Raw genomic sequence first — 17,764 nt, forward strand, 5'->3', positions numbered from 1 at the left:
CACTCCCTATCAAGATTTGGGGCCCTGTAAATCACACCCAAAATTAGTTTTTCTCGGCCCTCGAGAAGCTGTAACCAAACAGATTCAGTGGCTGACGCTTCTAATTTAATATCTTGTCTAACACAACAATTTAAATTGTCTCTGACACAATAACTACTGAGCAATAATGCAGTATTTTGTTCATTCATGTGAGAGACACTGGTCATTGTGTAGATTATCAGCATTTTGTCAATGTGTAATTAAGAAAATATATTAGAAGTCTTTCTTACTACTGACTTTAATTTATACAAATATTTACAGGTGTTCCTTCATGTACTGCAGTATGAACTTGGTCAAATTAATAATCTCCCAACAACTAGCAAAGGTGTAGATAATAATATTGTATCCACCTTAAGAGGTGGTGTTAGAGGTCTCATAGTGACCTTACAAGGTGACACTCCCTGGATGGTCTGCTGGTCACCTGGTATGTCTGTGCAGATGCTAACTGAACTCATGGTTCAGGCTGCTGGTGCCAAGTGTACCTTGACATGCAGCTTCCTCTACCAGGCTGGAGCTCAGTCCTCCTTATGTACCAAGTGTGGCATGACTCCTGTGCATGCTGCGCTGGAAGCTGGACACTGGGACCTAGCTGAGCACATAATCAAGGACATGGGAGGTTCTCTGTATATCCCGGACAACAGTGGTCAACTACCTACAAGTGTGATGAATACAAAGCTCTGCAAGACACTTGAGAAGGTCAGTGTTGCACAAGTCTTTATTCTTCACAAATACTGTGATGATAAACTCAGTCACTTGAAAAAGTACATAATGTTCATGATTTATTCCAGGTCACGTTAAAAAAAAAATTGAACACAGGTAATAAAATTAGGTATCACCTATTAATGTACGGTAATAGATAAAAAAATAAAAATACGTTCTAGGTTTTATGCAATGAGAGATACGTATATGTCTCTCAGTGTTCATTCACATATATTTTAGGAAATGTTTTTTCCTTGATTGGTCGTAAATAGGTTGTGTGCAGCTTTAATTGCATTGGTTTAGAAAAAAAAATTAGGCAAAATATCATTATATCAAAATATATTGATATAATGAATTAAAAAAAAAAAAAATTGAGACATTTATATTTTGTCTTAAAAGTATTGTGTGAGTCAACTCTACTGTTGTGACAAAAACTCTCGGATGATTTTAAATAATCTCGAATTTTGAAAACTTGTTCAATGAATAATATATATTTTAAGATATTTGCCTATGAAAAATATTTTTTGTTTCTTCTGCTTAATTAAAGATAATAAAAATATATATAGTTTTAATGTATTTTTAACAAATTGACACTTTTCAGACCAGTTGTTTCGAAAGAAGGGAACAAGAAATGTTATGGAAGAAGAATAAAAACATAATAAGTGAAGTACATACAGAGCTCTGCCAGACACTTGAGAAGGTCAGTGTTGCACAAGTCTTTAATCTCAACAAATACTGTGATGATAAACTCAGTCACTTGAAAATATCCATAATGTTCAAGATTTATTCCAGGTCACATTACAATAAAATTCAACTCCGGTAATAAAATTTGGCATCACCTGTTACTGAAAAATAGTAGATAAAACTTTTCCAAAATATGTTCAAGGTTTTATACATAGAGAAGTGTTTGTCTCTTAGTGTTTATATACAGTTTATTTTCATATATATTTTAAAGATAAAGTTTTTCTTGATGGTCATAAATAAGTTGTGTACAGCATTAATGACATTAGTTTGGTAAAAAGATCTAACTATAATATCATTATATCAAAATATGTACATATAAAATATTAAAATTTAATAAAAATATTTAAAAATTCTAAGAGAAATTTATTTTTTGTCTTAAGAGTATTGTGTCAAATCTACTGTAGTGAAAAAACTCTCGGATGATTTAAAACAATCATGAATTTTAAAACTTGGTGAATCTATAATATATATTTTAAAATGTTGATTAACATATTTATTGTTTCTTCTGTTTTACTAAATTAAAATGTATATATATTAATGTATTTTTAACAAACTGACACTTTTCAGACCATTTATTTCAAGGAAAGACACCAACTAGAAGACTTATTGGAGAAGATGAAATCCCCCAGTGATAGACAACAGGTGAAGAAGTTTTTGAAGGTTCAGAAGCTTCTGTTCAACAAGACGAAACCTTTTACCCAATATGAGGAAACACTGGTGTTAAATATAGGAAATCAAACACTCATGGTGGCCTCAAGAAAGGGGCTACAACAACTTATTTACCTCCTGGTAGAGAGAGGTGGACTTGCTGTAGACACACTTGTGGATAATATTAGTGACACCACTGCTCTCCACGAGGCTGCCTCTCATGGAAAGTCTAGCTGTGTTCTCCTTCTTTTAAACCTTGGCGCCCAACCCTTGAAGCCTGACAGATATAATCAAACACCTTCCCACTTGTCTGCAATGTTCGGCCATCACAATGTTTATAAACTTTTAGAAAGATATCATAGTGAGAATGAACCTTCTTGCAGGGCTGGTACTACACCACAAGATATTTGCAGTTCTTTCCTTCAATACATGAAAATGTACAAGAAAAACAATCAGTCTACCAACATTAAAACTGAACATATGAATAACTCATCAGAAGCTACTATGAATCTTCTCAAACAAAATGATTTAAACCAAATAGTAGAAGACGTAGAAGAAGTGACTGTTGATTATGCCAGAGGTGAAGCACGAGAAGTTAAAGATGCAGTAATGAAAGAACTTCAGAATATTATAAAAAATATTCCAGATAAAACTTACAAAGGAGATCTCATATTGCTTGGAAGTTCTGCAGATTCCACAAGGTTGTATTGCCCTGATGAGTATGATGTAAATATTGTTCTCAACAATTTTTCAAGCATCGAATTTAACATTATAGAACAAAAAGAGGAGGAGGCCTTTGCCAGTGGACACAAATTAAGAGTGGAACCAAAACACAATCATTTCGGGGGTAGCAATTTTGTAAACAAGTTTTATGAGTGTGTAAAGGACTGTCTCAAAAAATATACTTTGGTTAACAAAAGATTAAGTCTGGTGCCACCTGGTCTGACCAGGACACAGGTGGGTGTGGCACTGTCACTGGCTTGGCAGGGACATGAATACCCACTGTTGCTGATTGGCGTTGACTTAGTGCCAGTTGTGGCTGTGCCTTGGCTCGAGAAGATAAGCAGACCTTTCCTTACACCAAACACATCATCAGTGATCTACCTTAGCAACTCTGAAGATGGATCCTGGAGATGTAGCTTCGCAGCCACTGAGGTGGAGGTGTTACAACACCTGGATCATCTGGAACGCAAAGTGTTTCTCACTGCCAAGAGTCTCCTCTCTTGCATGAAGGCAAAACCTTGGACGCCCAGTGACATAAAGATTAAATATTGCTGGTGGGACTCCCGTTATTGGAAAATACCGATTCCTGCTGGATTTTGCCTTAAAAATTCATTCTTAAGGTTTCTAGAGAAGAAGCGAAATAACGAGGAAGAGTATCAAGGAAAAGACTTACTGACATTGGTGAAGTGTGTTTTTCAAGAAATGTGTCAGGAGATAGTTGATCCAACAACTGGTGCTCATAGTCTTGTTCCAGCCAAAGTTTATGCTTACTTTGGTGGAGACTGTGAAAAACCCAAGATCGGTGAAGGCGCTCCGGAAATTGTTAAGTATTTCTGGGAGAGACTTCAACAATCCTGAAAATCAAAAGACGGATACCAGGGATTCTGAAAGGGTTTCCTTAAAAAGATAAATCATCATCATCTGCTATACTTATTAAATTAATTTAATGAGAGACAAAAAATAATGGTTATTATCTAAGTAAGAATATTTTCAGATAAAAATTACTGCAGAATTCAAGATCCTTTTCAAAAGCAAACGTTTACGAATACATAGTAACTGGAAACTAATATTAATATTATTGTTTCATTATTATTATTTAATTGTATTAATATTAATGGTTAATTATTGTTAATTTAAATTTTTGGGAAGCAATAAAAACAATCACTATATTAGTATATTCACTATGTTAGTATATTCACTATGTTAGTATATTCACTATGTTAGAATATTCACTATGTTAGTATATTCACTATGTTAGAATATTCACTATGTTAGTATATTCACTATGTTAGTATATTCACTATGTTAGTATATTCACTATGTTAGTATATTCACTATGTTAGTATATTCACTATGTTAGTATATTCACTATGTTAGTATATTCACTATGTTAGTATATTCACTATGTTAGTATATTCACTATGTTAGTATATTCACTATGTTAGTATATTCACTATGTTAGTATATTCACTATGTTAGTATATTCACTATGTTAGTATATTCACTATGTTAGTATATTCACTATGTTAGTATATTCACTATGTTAGTATATTCACTATGTTAGTATATTCACTGTGTCAGAGTTGGTTATTATCATTATTATTAAAGATTCGCCGGTATTCTCCCGGCCCGGGCCTTTTTCAAGTGGTGGCCCGGCCTTGGCTCCCTCTTTAGGGAGTGTCTGAGACCTAAGTCTCCCATGGGAGGAGGCACAAATACCTCCTCATCTTTGGGACCAACTGTCCCCAGGCCTAGCCACAAGCTAGGCCTCTCTGGTCTGCCATCCCCGCCCCAAGGGAGCTAATAGGAATGACAGGCTTGTGAGCTGCAAGCTCGGGCTCAGGCACCTACCCTACCCTAGAAGGGCTGGGCATGGTGTCGATGCCAGAGTTGGTTATGATCACACTTACAAAGAGACAAAGAATATTCATCACAATAACAGTAATACATAAACAATAATAATAAACTATTATAATAATGATAATTATGACAATAGTGATAATAATAATAATAATAATAATAATAATAATAATAATAATAATAATAATAATAATAATAATAATAATAATAATAAGGGTATGGGTAGCTATCATACACATCCTAAGGGTATGGGAAGCTATCATTAAAATCTTAAGGGTATGGGTAGCTACCATAAACATCTTAAGGGTATTTACCTGGAGTTTACCTGGAGAGAGTTTCGGGGGTCAACGCCCCCGCGGCCCGGTCTGTGATAATAATAATAATAATAATAATATTAATAATAATAATAATAATAATAATAATAATAATAATAATAATAATAATAATAATAATAATAAGGGTATGGGTAGTTATCATAAACATCTTAAGGGTATGGGTAGCTATCATAAACATCTTAAGGGTATGGGTAGCTATCATAAACATCTTAAGGGTATGGGTAGCTATCATAAACATCTTAAGAGTATGGGTTGCTATCATAAACATCTTAAGGGTATGGGTAGCTATCATAAACATCTTAAGGGTATGGGTAGCTATCATAAACATCTTAAGAGTCTGGGTAGCTATCATAAACATGTTAAGAGTATGGGTAGCTATCATAAACATGTTAAGAGTATGAGTTGCTATCATAAACATGTTAAGAGTATGGGTAGCTATCATAAACATGTTAAGAGTATGGGTTGCTATCATAAACATGTTAAGAGTATGGGTAGCTATCATAAACATGTTAAGAGTATGGGTTGCTATCATAAACATGTTAAGAGTATGGGTTGCTATCATAAACATGTTAAGAGTATGGGTAGCTATCATAAACATGTTAAGAGTATGGGTTGCTATCATAAACATGTTAAGAGTATGGGTAGCTATCATACACGTCTCTCTGGTCTGGTAAAATAAGTTTCTTGTGAAAGCTTTATATACAATATTACCTCTTTAACTTCTTCAATATTAATTTATTAAATAATACACTATATTTCACTTTGTTCTGGTACATTCCTCTTCAAGGATGGTTCCTTGAAGTGGTGAAGAGGCTCTTGATATATGGAGTTGGACCTTCAGTCTACCTCCTCAGACCAAATCTAACTGCCTCACATACCTCTCTTTCCCACCTAAACTCGTAGCCCCGCCCCTTTCCTCCCCTCTCCCCTCATCTCATCCCCTACTCTAACCTCTACTGCCACCTCTCCTACTCTTCCCTCTCCTTTCCTATCCATTCGGCATCAGAGGATTTTCCCTTTCAAATTACTGCTCTTAGGTTGATTGATATGGGATCATGTCAGTCTTATTACGTTTAGGTTCTTGTTGGAAGTGTTGTTTGATGTAGACTATGGATCATCAAGGGATGTGTTGATCTGTCATCTAAGCTTCAGAAGGGAGCCTTGGATCTCTTCAAGGTGACATGTGTATTTTTGTATACTGTTTTTCGGGACTCGATGAAATCACCCAGAAACACGCCAGAAACCAGCTAGAAACCAGCCAGAAACCAGCCAGAAACCAGCCAGAAACCAGCCAGAAACCAGCCAGAAACCAGCCAGAAACCAGCCGGAAACCAGCCAGAAACCAGCCAGAAACCAGCCAGAAACCAGCCAGAAACCAGCCAGAAACAAGCCAGAAACCAGCCAGAAACCAGCCTTTCAGCTGGTGTCTGGCCAGCCTTTCTGTTGTTTGCTAAGGTGGCTCAGTGTATGTAAGGTTGCTATCTTGGATTGTTTGTTTACTGGTATTAAAGATAGGTTAGGGAGAGTGTTCCATGAAGTATCAGCAACACCTGCCATGTTGAGGGACCTATTGAACGTGGAGCTGCATACATGGTCTCATTTTGATTCTCCTTGGAGCTACCATAAGCCTTTCCATTCCCTTCGGTTTTTTAAAGATAATGAAAAGGAAAGGAAAACTTCATCGTGGACACTGATTTTACTTATCTGTCTCCTCCTGGACCACTTCTCAGTGGCATCCTAAAATGACCCCCGGGATATCCACAGAGTTTTAAACAAATTTCCACGAAGCCAGTACTGTTCTCGGGGAACATCTCGTTGCCTGACTCCGGTGCCGGAGTTCCACCTGATCCGTTTGATATGTCAGACCTTAATAGTACAATAATAATGTAATAATATCTTTATTTACTACAAGTACATGTACAAGGTATACAGTCCATAGCTGACATCATGACATACTGCTATACAGAAAACCGCTTGTTAGCAGAACATTTCGGGCAAATTAGGTCAGTTTTGTCTCGGAATGTGACCCACACCAGTCAACTAACACCCAGGTACCCATTTTGCTGATGGGTGAACACAGACAACAGGTGTAAGGAAACACGTCCGATTCTTCAATATCTCCGGGAATCGGTCCCGGTCCTTCACCGGGCCACGAGGAACCTTCACTCTAACTTGACCATGATTTCAACTTTTTCACCTACGGTGCATCCATTTTTGGGTCTTTGGAGCGAAATTTGTTTTTTTAGAATAGTTCTCAGTTCAAAGCTCCAAACCCCCATGTCCAAATAGCCTCTACTTGTAACAAAGAAGCTTCTCCTGTTACTGCTACTCTTCTCTCATATTCTCATAAACAACTTACTCATAAACGTCTTCCCTTCCTATCTGTTTTTCAAGGTAGCTCATGGTCAAAAATCTTCACTGTTTCTGACCATAGTATCAGTAACGCTCTCTTGCGACATGTTGGACAAACATTTTCTTTCATGTTCTCAAGAGTGGTATGTGAGATATCAGTGAACAGAACGCTCAACAACCTCTACTGACTCCTCCTACAATATTCCCTCAGTTTTTGTTACAGAACTGTTTATATTCCACACATAGTTGAACAAAAAAGTGATACAGATATTATGGAGAAAGATGAACTCCACACTTATTTACCAGTTTCAATAATGAACGGTAGTGCGTGTGTGCCTAATGTTTATGGTAGGGAAAATTACTGGCGATACCTCGCTTAGCTGCTCAACACTTAGTTGCTCAACACTGTATCTTCAGTTTGGTTCTCCTTAATATTCGTTCGAGCACAAATAAGAGACACAGAAAATATACGGCTTAACGATGAATTTACGTTTCTACGTTGTGGACCGTCGGTAATGTTCTGCCATAATTTACTTACTCACTCACTAATATGTCTGAGATTATTCAAACCAGCGAGAGTTTCTGGTGCTTGTGCGAATAGGAGAGTTAGGTATTTGAGGTATCTCTTCCACAATTGATCGTGGAGATTGTCCGAGCACGACTTGAGGTTCTCGAGGTGCACACGGGTACGACAACAAATTTTTCTACACGGAGTCAACTTGGAGCTCCAGTACATCTATGTGTAGTCAGTTGTCTGCTGAGACAATGACTAAAGGCAAAGTTGCTAGCTCTGATGACTTAGCTGGATCAAACATGAAGACTCCTTGACCCCAAAGCTGTTAAGTATAATGCCAGTATCTATGTTATTAGGTTAGAGGCTTATTACTACGTAATTTAAATGATCTTAGGAATAAAACGTTTGAGAGAAACATTTCACAGCTTTCTTGCTGTCTGTGGTGTGTACATGTTGCTTGGTCTGTGCATAACATGAGGTATGTATGTGGGTGAGCAACATGAGGTATATATGTGGGTGAGCAACATGATGTATATATGTGGGTGATCAACATGAGGCACGTATGTGGGGTGATCAACATGAGACACGTATGTGGGGTGATCAACATGAGGCACGTACATGGGGTGATTAACATGAGGCACGTACATGGGGTGAGCAGCATATCATCAACGTCCAATCTCGATCGTAATTTAGTTGCAGTCTAAATCTGCTTGGTTAGGAGCAGGTGTAAGATGTGAGCTGGTCCTTCGATGCACATATTTGATCTTTCTTCATCTCTGCTAAAGAAGAGTCATAAACAGACTTGGTCCATATCTACTTGTTTACATGTCGGAACAGAGAGAGGCGTCGCAGCCCACTTCAAGCTTGCCCCTCACCCCCCATTATATGTGCCTCCCAGTATACATAATGGGGGGGTGGGGGTTACCAATGGACCCTTATCTGTCTTCAAAAGTCAGCTGGACAGACACCTAAGATTAGTACCTGACCAGCAAGGCTGTGGTTTAAACGTCAGCTCGTTTGGAGCCAGCAGTAACAGCCTGTTTATTAAGCCCTTATCCACGGCGATGCCTGGTCAAGGACAGTACCCCAGGGGCATGGAACCTTGGAACATCCTCCAGGTATACTCTAGGTATACCTTCTTGGACCACGTTTGTGGAGCTCAAGAATAAACGAAAACATACAAGAAATCTTACAAGTTAATAATGAAAGCAGATACAACATTGAGGATCAAAATTTGTCATAGAAACATCTACATGAAGTCATCAGCATCTGAACCTTTGGTAATATATCAGTAAAAACATCACGTCTTGGTAAGTCATGTAATAAACAGCTGCATTATATGCTTTAATTCAGGTCAGAAAAATGGTGCTGACAAAATGATGGACACATATATATATATATATATATATATATATATATATATATATATATATATATATATATATATGTCGTGCCGAATAGGCAGAACTTGCGATCTTGGCTTAAGTAGCAATAGCATGGTGAATTTAGCTAAAAAATATGCTGATATGGTTATTTTGCTAAAATGTATTTAGTGTTTTGTATTTATAAGCCTAAACATATATAAATGTGAATAAATTTCAATTGAAATGATGAGTTCCTTTTATAGTCCACCAACTTTTATATCACATTAATGAATAAAGGTTATTAAAACAGAAAATAAATATATTTATTAAAACCAAATAAGTATATAAATTAAATGTAGATGAAATATTTATTGTTTCTGTAAAAAAAAAAAAGAAAGTTCCATGTTAAAAAAAATATATCAGAAAAATAAAAAAGATATTTCAGAAAAATAATACCATAAATATTATATACCACGATGGAAAATATAGATCTAGAAAAAAAATAATTATATGCCACACACAGATGTACATTATCATATATAGTACATTATCATATATAGTACATCAGAAACACTCAGTACTTACAGTTCAGTGGCAATCATCTCTTCGCTGATTGCGATGAAAAACATAGATCTAGAAAAAAATATAAATATTATATGCCACACACAGAAACAGATGTACATTATCATATATAGTACATTATCATATATAGTACATCAGAAACACTCAGTACTTACATTTACAGTTCAGTGGCAATCATCTCTTCGCTGATTGCTACTCTCTCCCTGCCCCATGAGCTCTATCATACCTCGCCTTAAAACTATGTATGGTTCCTGCCTCCACCACATCACTTTGGTTGCAGGGGTCGAGTCACAGCTCCTGGCCCTGGCCCCGCCTCTTCGCTGATTGCTACTAGGTTTGCTACTAGGTTCTCTCTCCCGCTTTATCATACCTCGCCTTAAAACTATGTATGGTTCCCGCTTCCACTACGTCACTTTCTAGGCTATTCCTCGGCCTGACAACTTCCAATTGTGACCCCTTGTTTCTGTGTCCGGAACATCCCGTGTTCGTCCACCTTGTCTATTCTGCGCAGTGTTTTATATGTCGTTGTCATGTCTCCAGTGTCGTCAGGCCGATTTCCCTCAACCTTTCTTCGTAGGACAATCCCCGTAGCTCTGGGACTCTAATTTCTTGACGTGCTTGGCTAGGTGTGGATTCCAAACAGGTGCTGCATACTCCAGTAGGGCCTGACGTAAATGGTATAAAGAGTCTTGAACGAATCCTTACTGAGGTACCAGGCGCCCGTATTATGCAGCAGTTATCTGATTGATGTGCGCCTCAGGAGATATGCTCGGTATTATGCTCACCCCCAAATCTTTTTCCTGAGTGAGGTTTGCAGTCTTTGGCCATCTAAACGGTCTTCTTTGCCCTTCCCCAATCTTCATGACTTTGCATTTGGCAGGGTTAATTTCAAGGAGCCAGTTGTTGGACCAGGCTTGTAGTCTGTCCAGGTCTCTTTGTAGTCCTGCCTTGATCCTCATCCGATTTGATTATTCTCATTAACTTTGCATCATCTGCAAACAAGGACACTTCTGAATGATCCAGTGCAGTGCCTGGTCCTCTAGCTTTTGCAGTAACCTCTTATGAGGAACTGTGTCGAAAGCACTTCTGTCACCTTATCATAAAACTCTAGTAGGTTTACATACACTCCGCTCTCCTCCTAATGATCTATACACGTTAGTGATACAGGTCTGTAGTTTAGTGCCTCATGTTCTCTCTCTTACTTCTGTCACCTTGTCATAAAACTCTAGTAGGTTTGTGACACAGGATTTTCCTTCCCTGAAACCGTGCTGGTTGTCAATTATACACTTGGTGCTGCCCCACAACTCACATCAGGAGGAAAACAACAGTCAAGGACCAGGTAATTAGACTGAGGAAGGGTGTATGGGCTCCAGGAAGTCGAAGGGGAAATATATGAAGAAAGAAAACAAGGTGTGTGTGTCTGTGTGTATGTGAAAACACAAAAGTAAAAATTCTTCAAAACACAGTTTTCTCTTATAAAGAGCAGTAACTCATTGAAATATAGCAATAATTTCTCGCCATATTATTGAATATTTTTTTCAAAGTAATAAAACAAAAACAGTAAACCAAATGCTGAATGCTGAATGGAAACTCTCACCAGATCAGCGAGGAGGCGGGCCAGGAGCTGTGACTCGACCCCTGCAACCACAAATAGGTGAGTACAAATAGGTGAGTACACACACAGAGCCCAAGGAAAGCCGAGAAGGGAAAATGACAGGCCACTGAGCCCAAGTACATTAGCCAGTGAAACTGATGACCTCTCTTTACGTTTTGGCACATGAAGTTTTCCAGTACCATCTCCATCATCTTAGCCCTCCATGGCTCACTGACATCCAGCTTTTGAACTAATCTCTTATGGGAATGTCAAGAAAATGCAATCCCCTCTCTCTCTTTTCTTACTGCTGTCACCTGTGTGGCATTAGGGAAAAAGTGCTCTCGTGGATCGAGTCATGGCTCACTGACATCACACAGAAAAAGACCTGGGGGTGAGTATAACACCATGTCTTGGCGCCTGGAAAACCTACGGATAACGTTCCAAGAAAGGATTCGCAAGAGGTACAGGAGTTGGTCCAAGATTACTGCCACATGGAGTTTTATAAGTTGAAAAACAGGATGTTACATCCTGTACTGAATAGGGGTTGGACCATACCAACAGCACCAGTGGATTATCAGAAAAATAATACCATAAATATTATATACCACAATGGAAAACATAGATCTAGAAAAAAAAATATGTGCCACACACAGAAACAAGATGTACATTATCATATATAGTACATTATCATATATAGTACATTATCATATATAAATATTATAAATCACACAGAAATAGGATGTACATTTAGAAAAAAAATATTATACCACAAAAACAAGATTACATTATCATATATAGTACATTATCATATATAGTACATTTTATATTATAAATCACACAAACAGGATGTACATTTAGAAAAAAAATATTATACCACAAAAACAAGATTACATTATCATATATAGTACATTATAATATATAATACAGTACTGCACCTGTTGAGGGTGGGTGTTGAGGGTGGGTGGTATAATAATAATTTCATGTTCCTGTACAAAGACTTTGTAGGGATTATATATAAGCTAGAAAATTTTAGAAACACTCAGTACTTACATTCACAGCCAGAAACACAGTACTTACATCCACAGTGGTGATCTGTGATCTGGTGAGTGTTTCCATTCAGCATTTGGTTTACTGTTTTTGTTTTATTACTTTGAATCTTAGCACAAAGGTTTTGATAAGTTATAAGGTAAGATTGAAAAAAATATTCAATAATATGGCGAGAAATTGCTATATTTCAATGAGTTACTGCTCTTTATAAGAGAAAACGGTGTTTTGAAGAATTTTGACTTTTGTGTTTTCACATACACACATACACACACACACAGCCCAAGAAAAGCCGAGAAGGGAAAATGACAGGCCACTGAGCCCAAGTACATTAGCCAGTGAAACTGATGACCTCTCTTTACGTTTTGACACATGAAGTTTTCCAGTACCACCTCCATCATCTTAGCCCCCTCCATGTATCTTGTCCCCATGTGTGTGTGTAAGTAAAGCTTTTGTTCGATTCATGGCTCACTGACATCCAGCTTTTGAACTAATCTCTTATGGGAACTGTGTCAAACGCTTTCTTGCAGTCCAAGAAAATGCAATCAACCCACCCCCCACTCCCCTCTCTCTCTTTTCTTACTGCTGTCACCTGTGTGGCATTAGGGAAAAAGTGCTCTCGTGGATCGAGTCATGGCTCACTGACATCCAGTTTTTGCACTAATCTCTTATGGGAACTGTGTCAAACGCCTTCTTGTAGTCCAAGAAAATGCAATCCACCCACCCCTCTCTCTCTTTTCTTACTGCTGTCACCTGTGTGTGTACTCACCTAGTTGTACTCACCTAGTTGAGGTTGCGGGGGTCGAGTCCGAGCTCCTGGCCCCGTCTCTTCACTGATCGCTACTAGGTCACTCTCCCTGAGCCGTGAGCTTTATCGTACCTCTGCTTAAAGCTATGTATGGATCCTGCCTCCACTACATCGCTTCCCAAACTATTCCACTTACTGACTACTCTGTGGCTGAAGAAATACTTCCTAACATCCCTGTGATTCATCTGTGTCTTCAGCTTCCAACTGTGTCCCCTTGTTACTGTGTCCAACATCCTGTCTTTGTCCACCTTGCCAATTCCTCTCAGTATTTTATATGTCGCTATCATATCCCCCCTATCTCTCCTGTCCTCCAGTGTCGTTCTCTAGTTTCTTCACGTGCTTGGCTAGGTGTGGGTTCCAAACTGGTGCCGCATACTCCAATATGGGCCTAACGTACACGGTGTACAGGGTCCTGAACGATTCCTTATTAAGATGTCGGAATGCTGTTCTGAGGTTTGCCAGGCGCCCATATGCTGCGGCAGTTATTTGGTTGATGTGCGCTTCAGGAGATGTGCCTGGTGTTATACTCACCCCAAGATCTTTTTTCTTGAGTGATGTTTATAGTCTCTGGCCCCCTAGACTGTACTCCGTCTGCGGCCTTCTTTGCCCTTCCCCCAATCCTCATGACTTTGCACTTGGTGGAATTAAACTCCTGAGCTCTTCTGGCCACTCTAGCCAGTGTGTCAACCATCGCTCTATTGCTTTCGTCGTACTCTTGCCTTGGCCTCCTACTGTTCTGTGGTATCACTGCTATTACCACCTTGGGACCTCCAGAGTGAAGTGTTCCCACTATGTAATCACTATCTCCTCTCTCCAGCTCATCAAAATTCCAGCGATTTTTGATCAGCAACGCCACTCCTCCACCCCCCTGTTCCCTCTGTCTTTCCTCAGGATTTGATATCCCGTTTGAAAGATGGCATCTGTTATAATACCTGTAAGTGGGGTGAGAATTCGCAAGAGGTACAGGAGTTGGTCCAAGATTACTGCCACATGGAGTTTTACAAGTTGAAAAACAGGATGTTACATCCTGTACTGAATAGGGGTTGGACCATACCAACAGCACCAGTGAATTAGTGAACAGAACCAATCAACTAAAATAATTTGCGACTTTTAACAAACATCTTCATATCTACCACTAAACTACACCTCTAACAGGACTAAATATCAACTACACTAAATATCTACCAACACTACACTAGACATCTATCGTCACTGCTCTAAAAACTTACGTACTTAGTCCTCTTTGGCTTCGACAGAGAGACAGTTCATCAGAACCAATAAAATGATGGGTCTCTCTTAGTGAGAGGGACAAATTAGGATAATTATATAAATTAAAATTTTAAACATATATATTTTCACTTCAAAACAACAATCTGATACAAAAAATACATTCATCAAGCCATACATTCACAGGAAAGAGATGACTAAAATCACTTACTGGAGATATAATATATCCACCTTTTTCAAGAAAAATTCTAAGTACAGGAAGGCCCCGCTTTACGGCGTTTCACTTTACGGCGTTCCGCTAATACGGACATTTCAAATTATGACCAAAACTCGCTATACGGCTCCCCCCACCTGACTTTCTAATACGGTCACCGTGCCCCACCCTGTTTGTTTACATTCTCCATGAGCTCAGTAAGCACTAAGTCTCTCCATTTTGTCTGGAAACTCCAAAATTTCAAATGTTTTTAAAAGTTATTTCATAATTTATATATACTCTGATAATTATACTTATGTATACCTGTACCTAAATAAACTTACACACTGCTTTCATGTAGGTACACATTAAAATCACTAAGAGTCTCTCTACTCTTGATGCAATAATAATAATAATAATAATAATAATAATAATAATAATAATAATAATAATAGTAATAATAGTAATAATAATAATAATAATAGTAATGAAGGTTTTGAGAATCCAGTGGGGGAAGTGTGTGTAAATGTTGTTGATATGGCAAGGGAATTAGAACTGGAAGTGGAGCCTGAGGATGTGGAAGAATTGCTTCTCTCTCATGATGAGGTTCTGACAGACCAAGACCTTCTTCTGATTGAAGAGCAAAGAAAGAAATTTCATGAAGAGGAGATCCATCCTGATGATAGTCCTGTTACCATTAAAGAAATGAAAACCCAGGATTTGGAAGAAGCTATTAACCATATAGAAATAGCAATGGCAATTTTTGAGAAGATTGATCCAAATTTTGAACGAAGTTCAAAAGTGAATGCAACCCTTTCCCATGATGTTACATGCTATAAAGAAATTTTAAGGGAAAGGAAAAAAAAATCCATGAGGCAAAGTTCAATGCTTTCCTACTTTAAGAAAATATCATGCCAACCTTCAACATCAACAGCCAGCATTCAACAGCCTTCAACATCAACAGCTAGCCTTCAACAGCCTTCAACATCAACATACACCCCTTCAAAAGCCTCACACAAGTCTCCAAAACGAATCAAATTAGTTGAAGAATTAGAGGATGATGGTCTGCCATCTCCTGATTTGATTCAATAACTACATTGCCACTCACCTCTCACACATTCATATTAAGTAATTAAAGGTATGTAATAAATGTACTGTGTGTAATTTTACTTTTCATTGTTTTTTTTAATGCTTAGTTCTATTGCTAATTTAATATATGTCAGTGTAAATACGGTATAGTTCTAAAATTTTTCTTTGCCCTAAAATTATGAAAATGACTACTTTTGGGGTCAATTTTCTCTAAAACCACTCTGATTTTTTTTAACTCTAATTTTGACCAATTCCTTTTTAAAAGTTAGAGATAAAAACCTTAGTAGAATCATTAAATCATCAATCATCAAGCCATATATTCACAGGAAAGAGATGACTTAAGAAACTTACTGGAGGTATAACATACCCATCTTCTATAAGTGAATTTCTAAGTAGAGTTTTATAATTTTTCTTTGTTCTAAAAGTATGGAAAACGCTGGTTTTGGCATGGAAGAATAATAGATTATTAGGACAATAGGTAATTAATATATCTCCTCCACCTTCATATTCATCAAAAATACCTTCTTCACAAGCTGCTGTCATTTCCACAAAAATATGAGAATTCTTATAAGCCATACGCACCACTAATTCGTAAAAACATTCATCTGCACCTTCCATAAAAAAAATGTGATACAGACGGTCAATTTTCTCTAAAACCACTCTGAAGTTTTTTAACTCTAAATTTGACCAATATTCCTTTTCAAAAGGTGAAATTTCACGATTAAACATACTCTGATGTTTAAGAGCCTTACCCACCATTTTCTCAATTTCAGAAACTGTTTTTACTTCTTCAATTAGAGATTTAAAACCTCTTGGTATTTCTTCCACAAAACTAACTTCAAGTTCTTCCAGTTGCCCTTCTCCTCCTTGAAGTGGTTTAAGTTCTTGTAGATTCATTCTTCCTTTTGATATTTTTTCCAGTTGTTCTTGTTGTGAGTCCATTTAGCTTTTTAAATATTTTTCTGACTGAACCTAACTTTATATAGTTTCTAAGGGGAGGAACTTAAATATAATTTTACTTTGTTTATGGTTGTATTTTTTCAAAGACTTCAGAAACTAACTTATATAAATATGAGCATATTACCTACCCCCTGTATGTCAAATAACACAATTACCTTATTTATTGATGTTGAGCTTAATTAAGTGAATCAATTATTCAGAAGATTAAACAAGATACTATATCCTGTAAACACAGAATGTAGTATCCTGTGTTTCCAACTGGTGTCTATTGTCATTTATAGTATACTCATCTTCTATCTATATACTATAATTTACTGAGAGTATAATATATTCATCTTCTGTCCTAACACCATACTATTATAATTTATTGAGAGTAGAAATGGTTTTATAGACTGAAGTTCCATGAAGATATTTTCATCTGAGCGGATAGGAATCGCTTCACCCTTAAGTTCCATTCCCTTCCCTAGAAAGAAAGAAATGAATGCTCAAAATCCTATTTCCAGTTAATATTCCCAATTATTGATTATATAAACAGATGCATGATATTTATATACACAAAAACTCACAAAAATTACCTACATTTTGTATTTCCACCAGGCTTATAAGAGTCCTGTTGTCTCCTTTTCCTTTTCTTGTTTTCTTTGGCCCCTACTCTGCACTCTTGTCTATTTTTTCAAGGTTTGTTTGAGTGAATGCTGAACGTCTGTAGCCAAGTGGTATACAAGAACTTTTTATATACTCACTATTGTACTCTGATACAGCATGGCTAGCTATGAAATCAGCTTGCTTCTTTGTTTGAAATAAGTCTTTATTGAAGTAATTCAATATGCATTTATGAAAAATTTCATTATTTTTTTCATTATGTCTTTTACACAATACTGCATAATTTCATCTGTTGTTAGGTCTTTGTAAATATTATGTACTTCCTCCATGTATTCAGGTTTTAACTGGAGTTGTACTTTCATCATTGTGGTGTGAGATGGTGGGGA

The 17,764-nt window shown here is 37.2% G+C and overlaps 1 protein-coding gene across 2 annotated transcripts; it reads left to right on the top strand.

Annotated features, from left to right (window-relative positions):
* Window positions 1-347: 347 nt before the first annotated feature.
* Window positions 348-3,888, top strand: LOC138852107 (uncharacterized). 2 transcript variants are annotated; one of them, XM_070081767.1, is made up of 2 exons: window positions 348-735; window positions 2,050-3,888. In XM_070081767.1, exons 1-2 carry the CDS (start codon window positions 445-447, stop codon window positions 3,709-3,711), a joined length of 1,953 nt encoding a protein of 650 aa, XP_069937868.1. In that variant the 5' UTR covers window positions 348-444; the 3' UTR covers window positions 3,712-3,888. The 2 variants fall into 2 exon arrangements, with proteins under 2 accessions (XP_069937868.1, XP_069937867.1); XM_070081766.1 differs by lacking the exon at window positions 348-735 and adding an exon at window positions 1,344-1,438.
* The last annotated feature ends 13,876 nt before the right edge of the window (window positions 3,889-17,764 follow it).

Source organism: Cherax quadricarinatus, unplaced genomic scaffold, assembly GCF_038502225.1.
Source record: "Cherax quadricarinatus isolate ZL_2023a unplaced genomic scaffold, ASM3850222v1 Contig4083, whole genome shotgun sequence".
NCBI lineage: Eukaryota > Metazoa > Arthropoda > Malacostraca > Decapoda > Parastacidae > Cherax > Cherax quadricarinatus.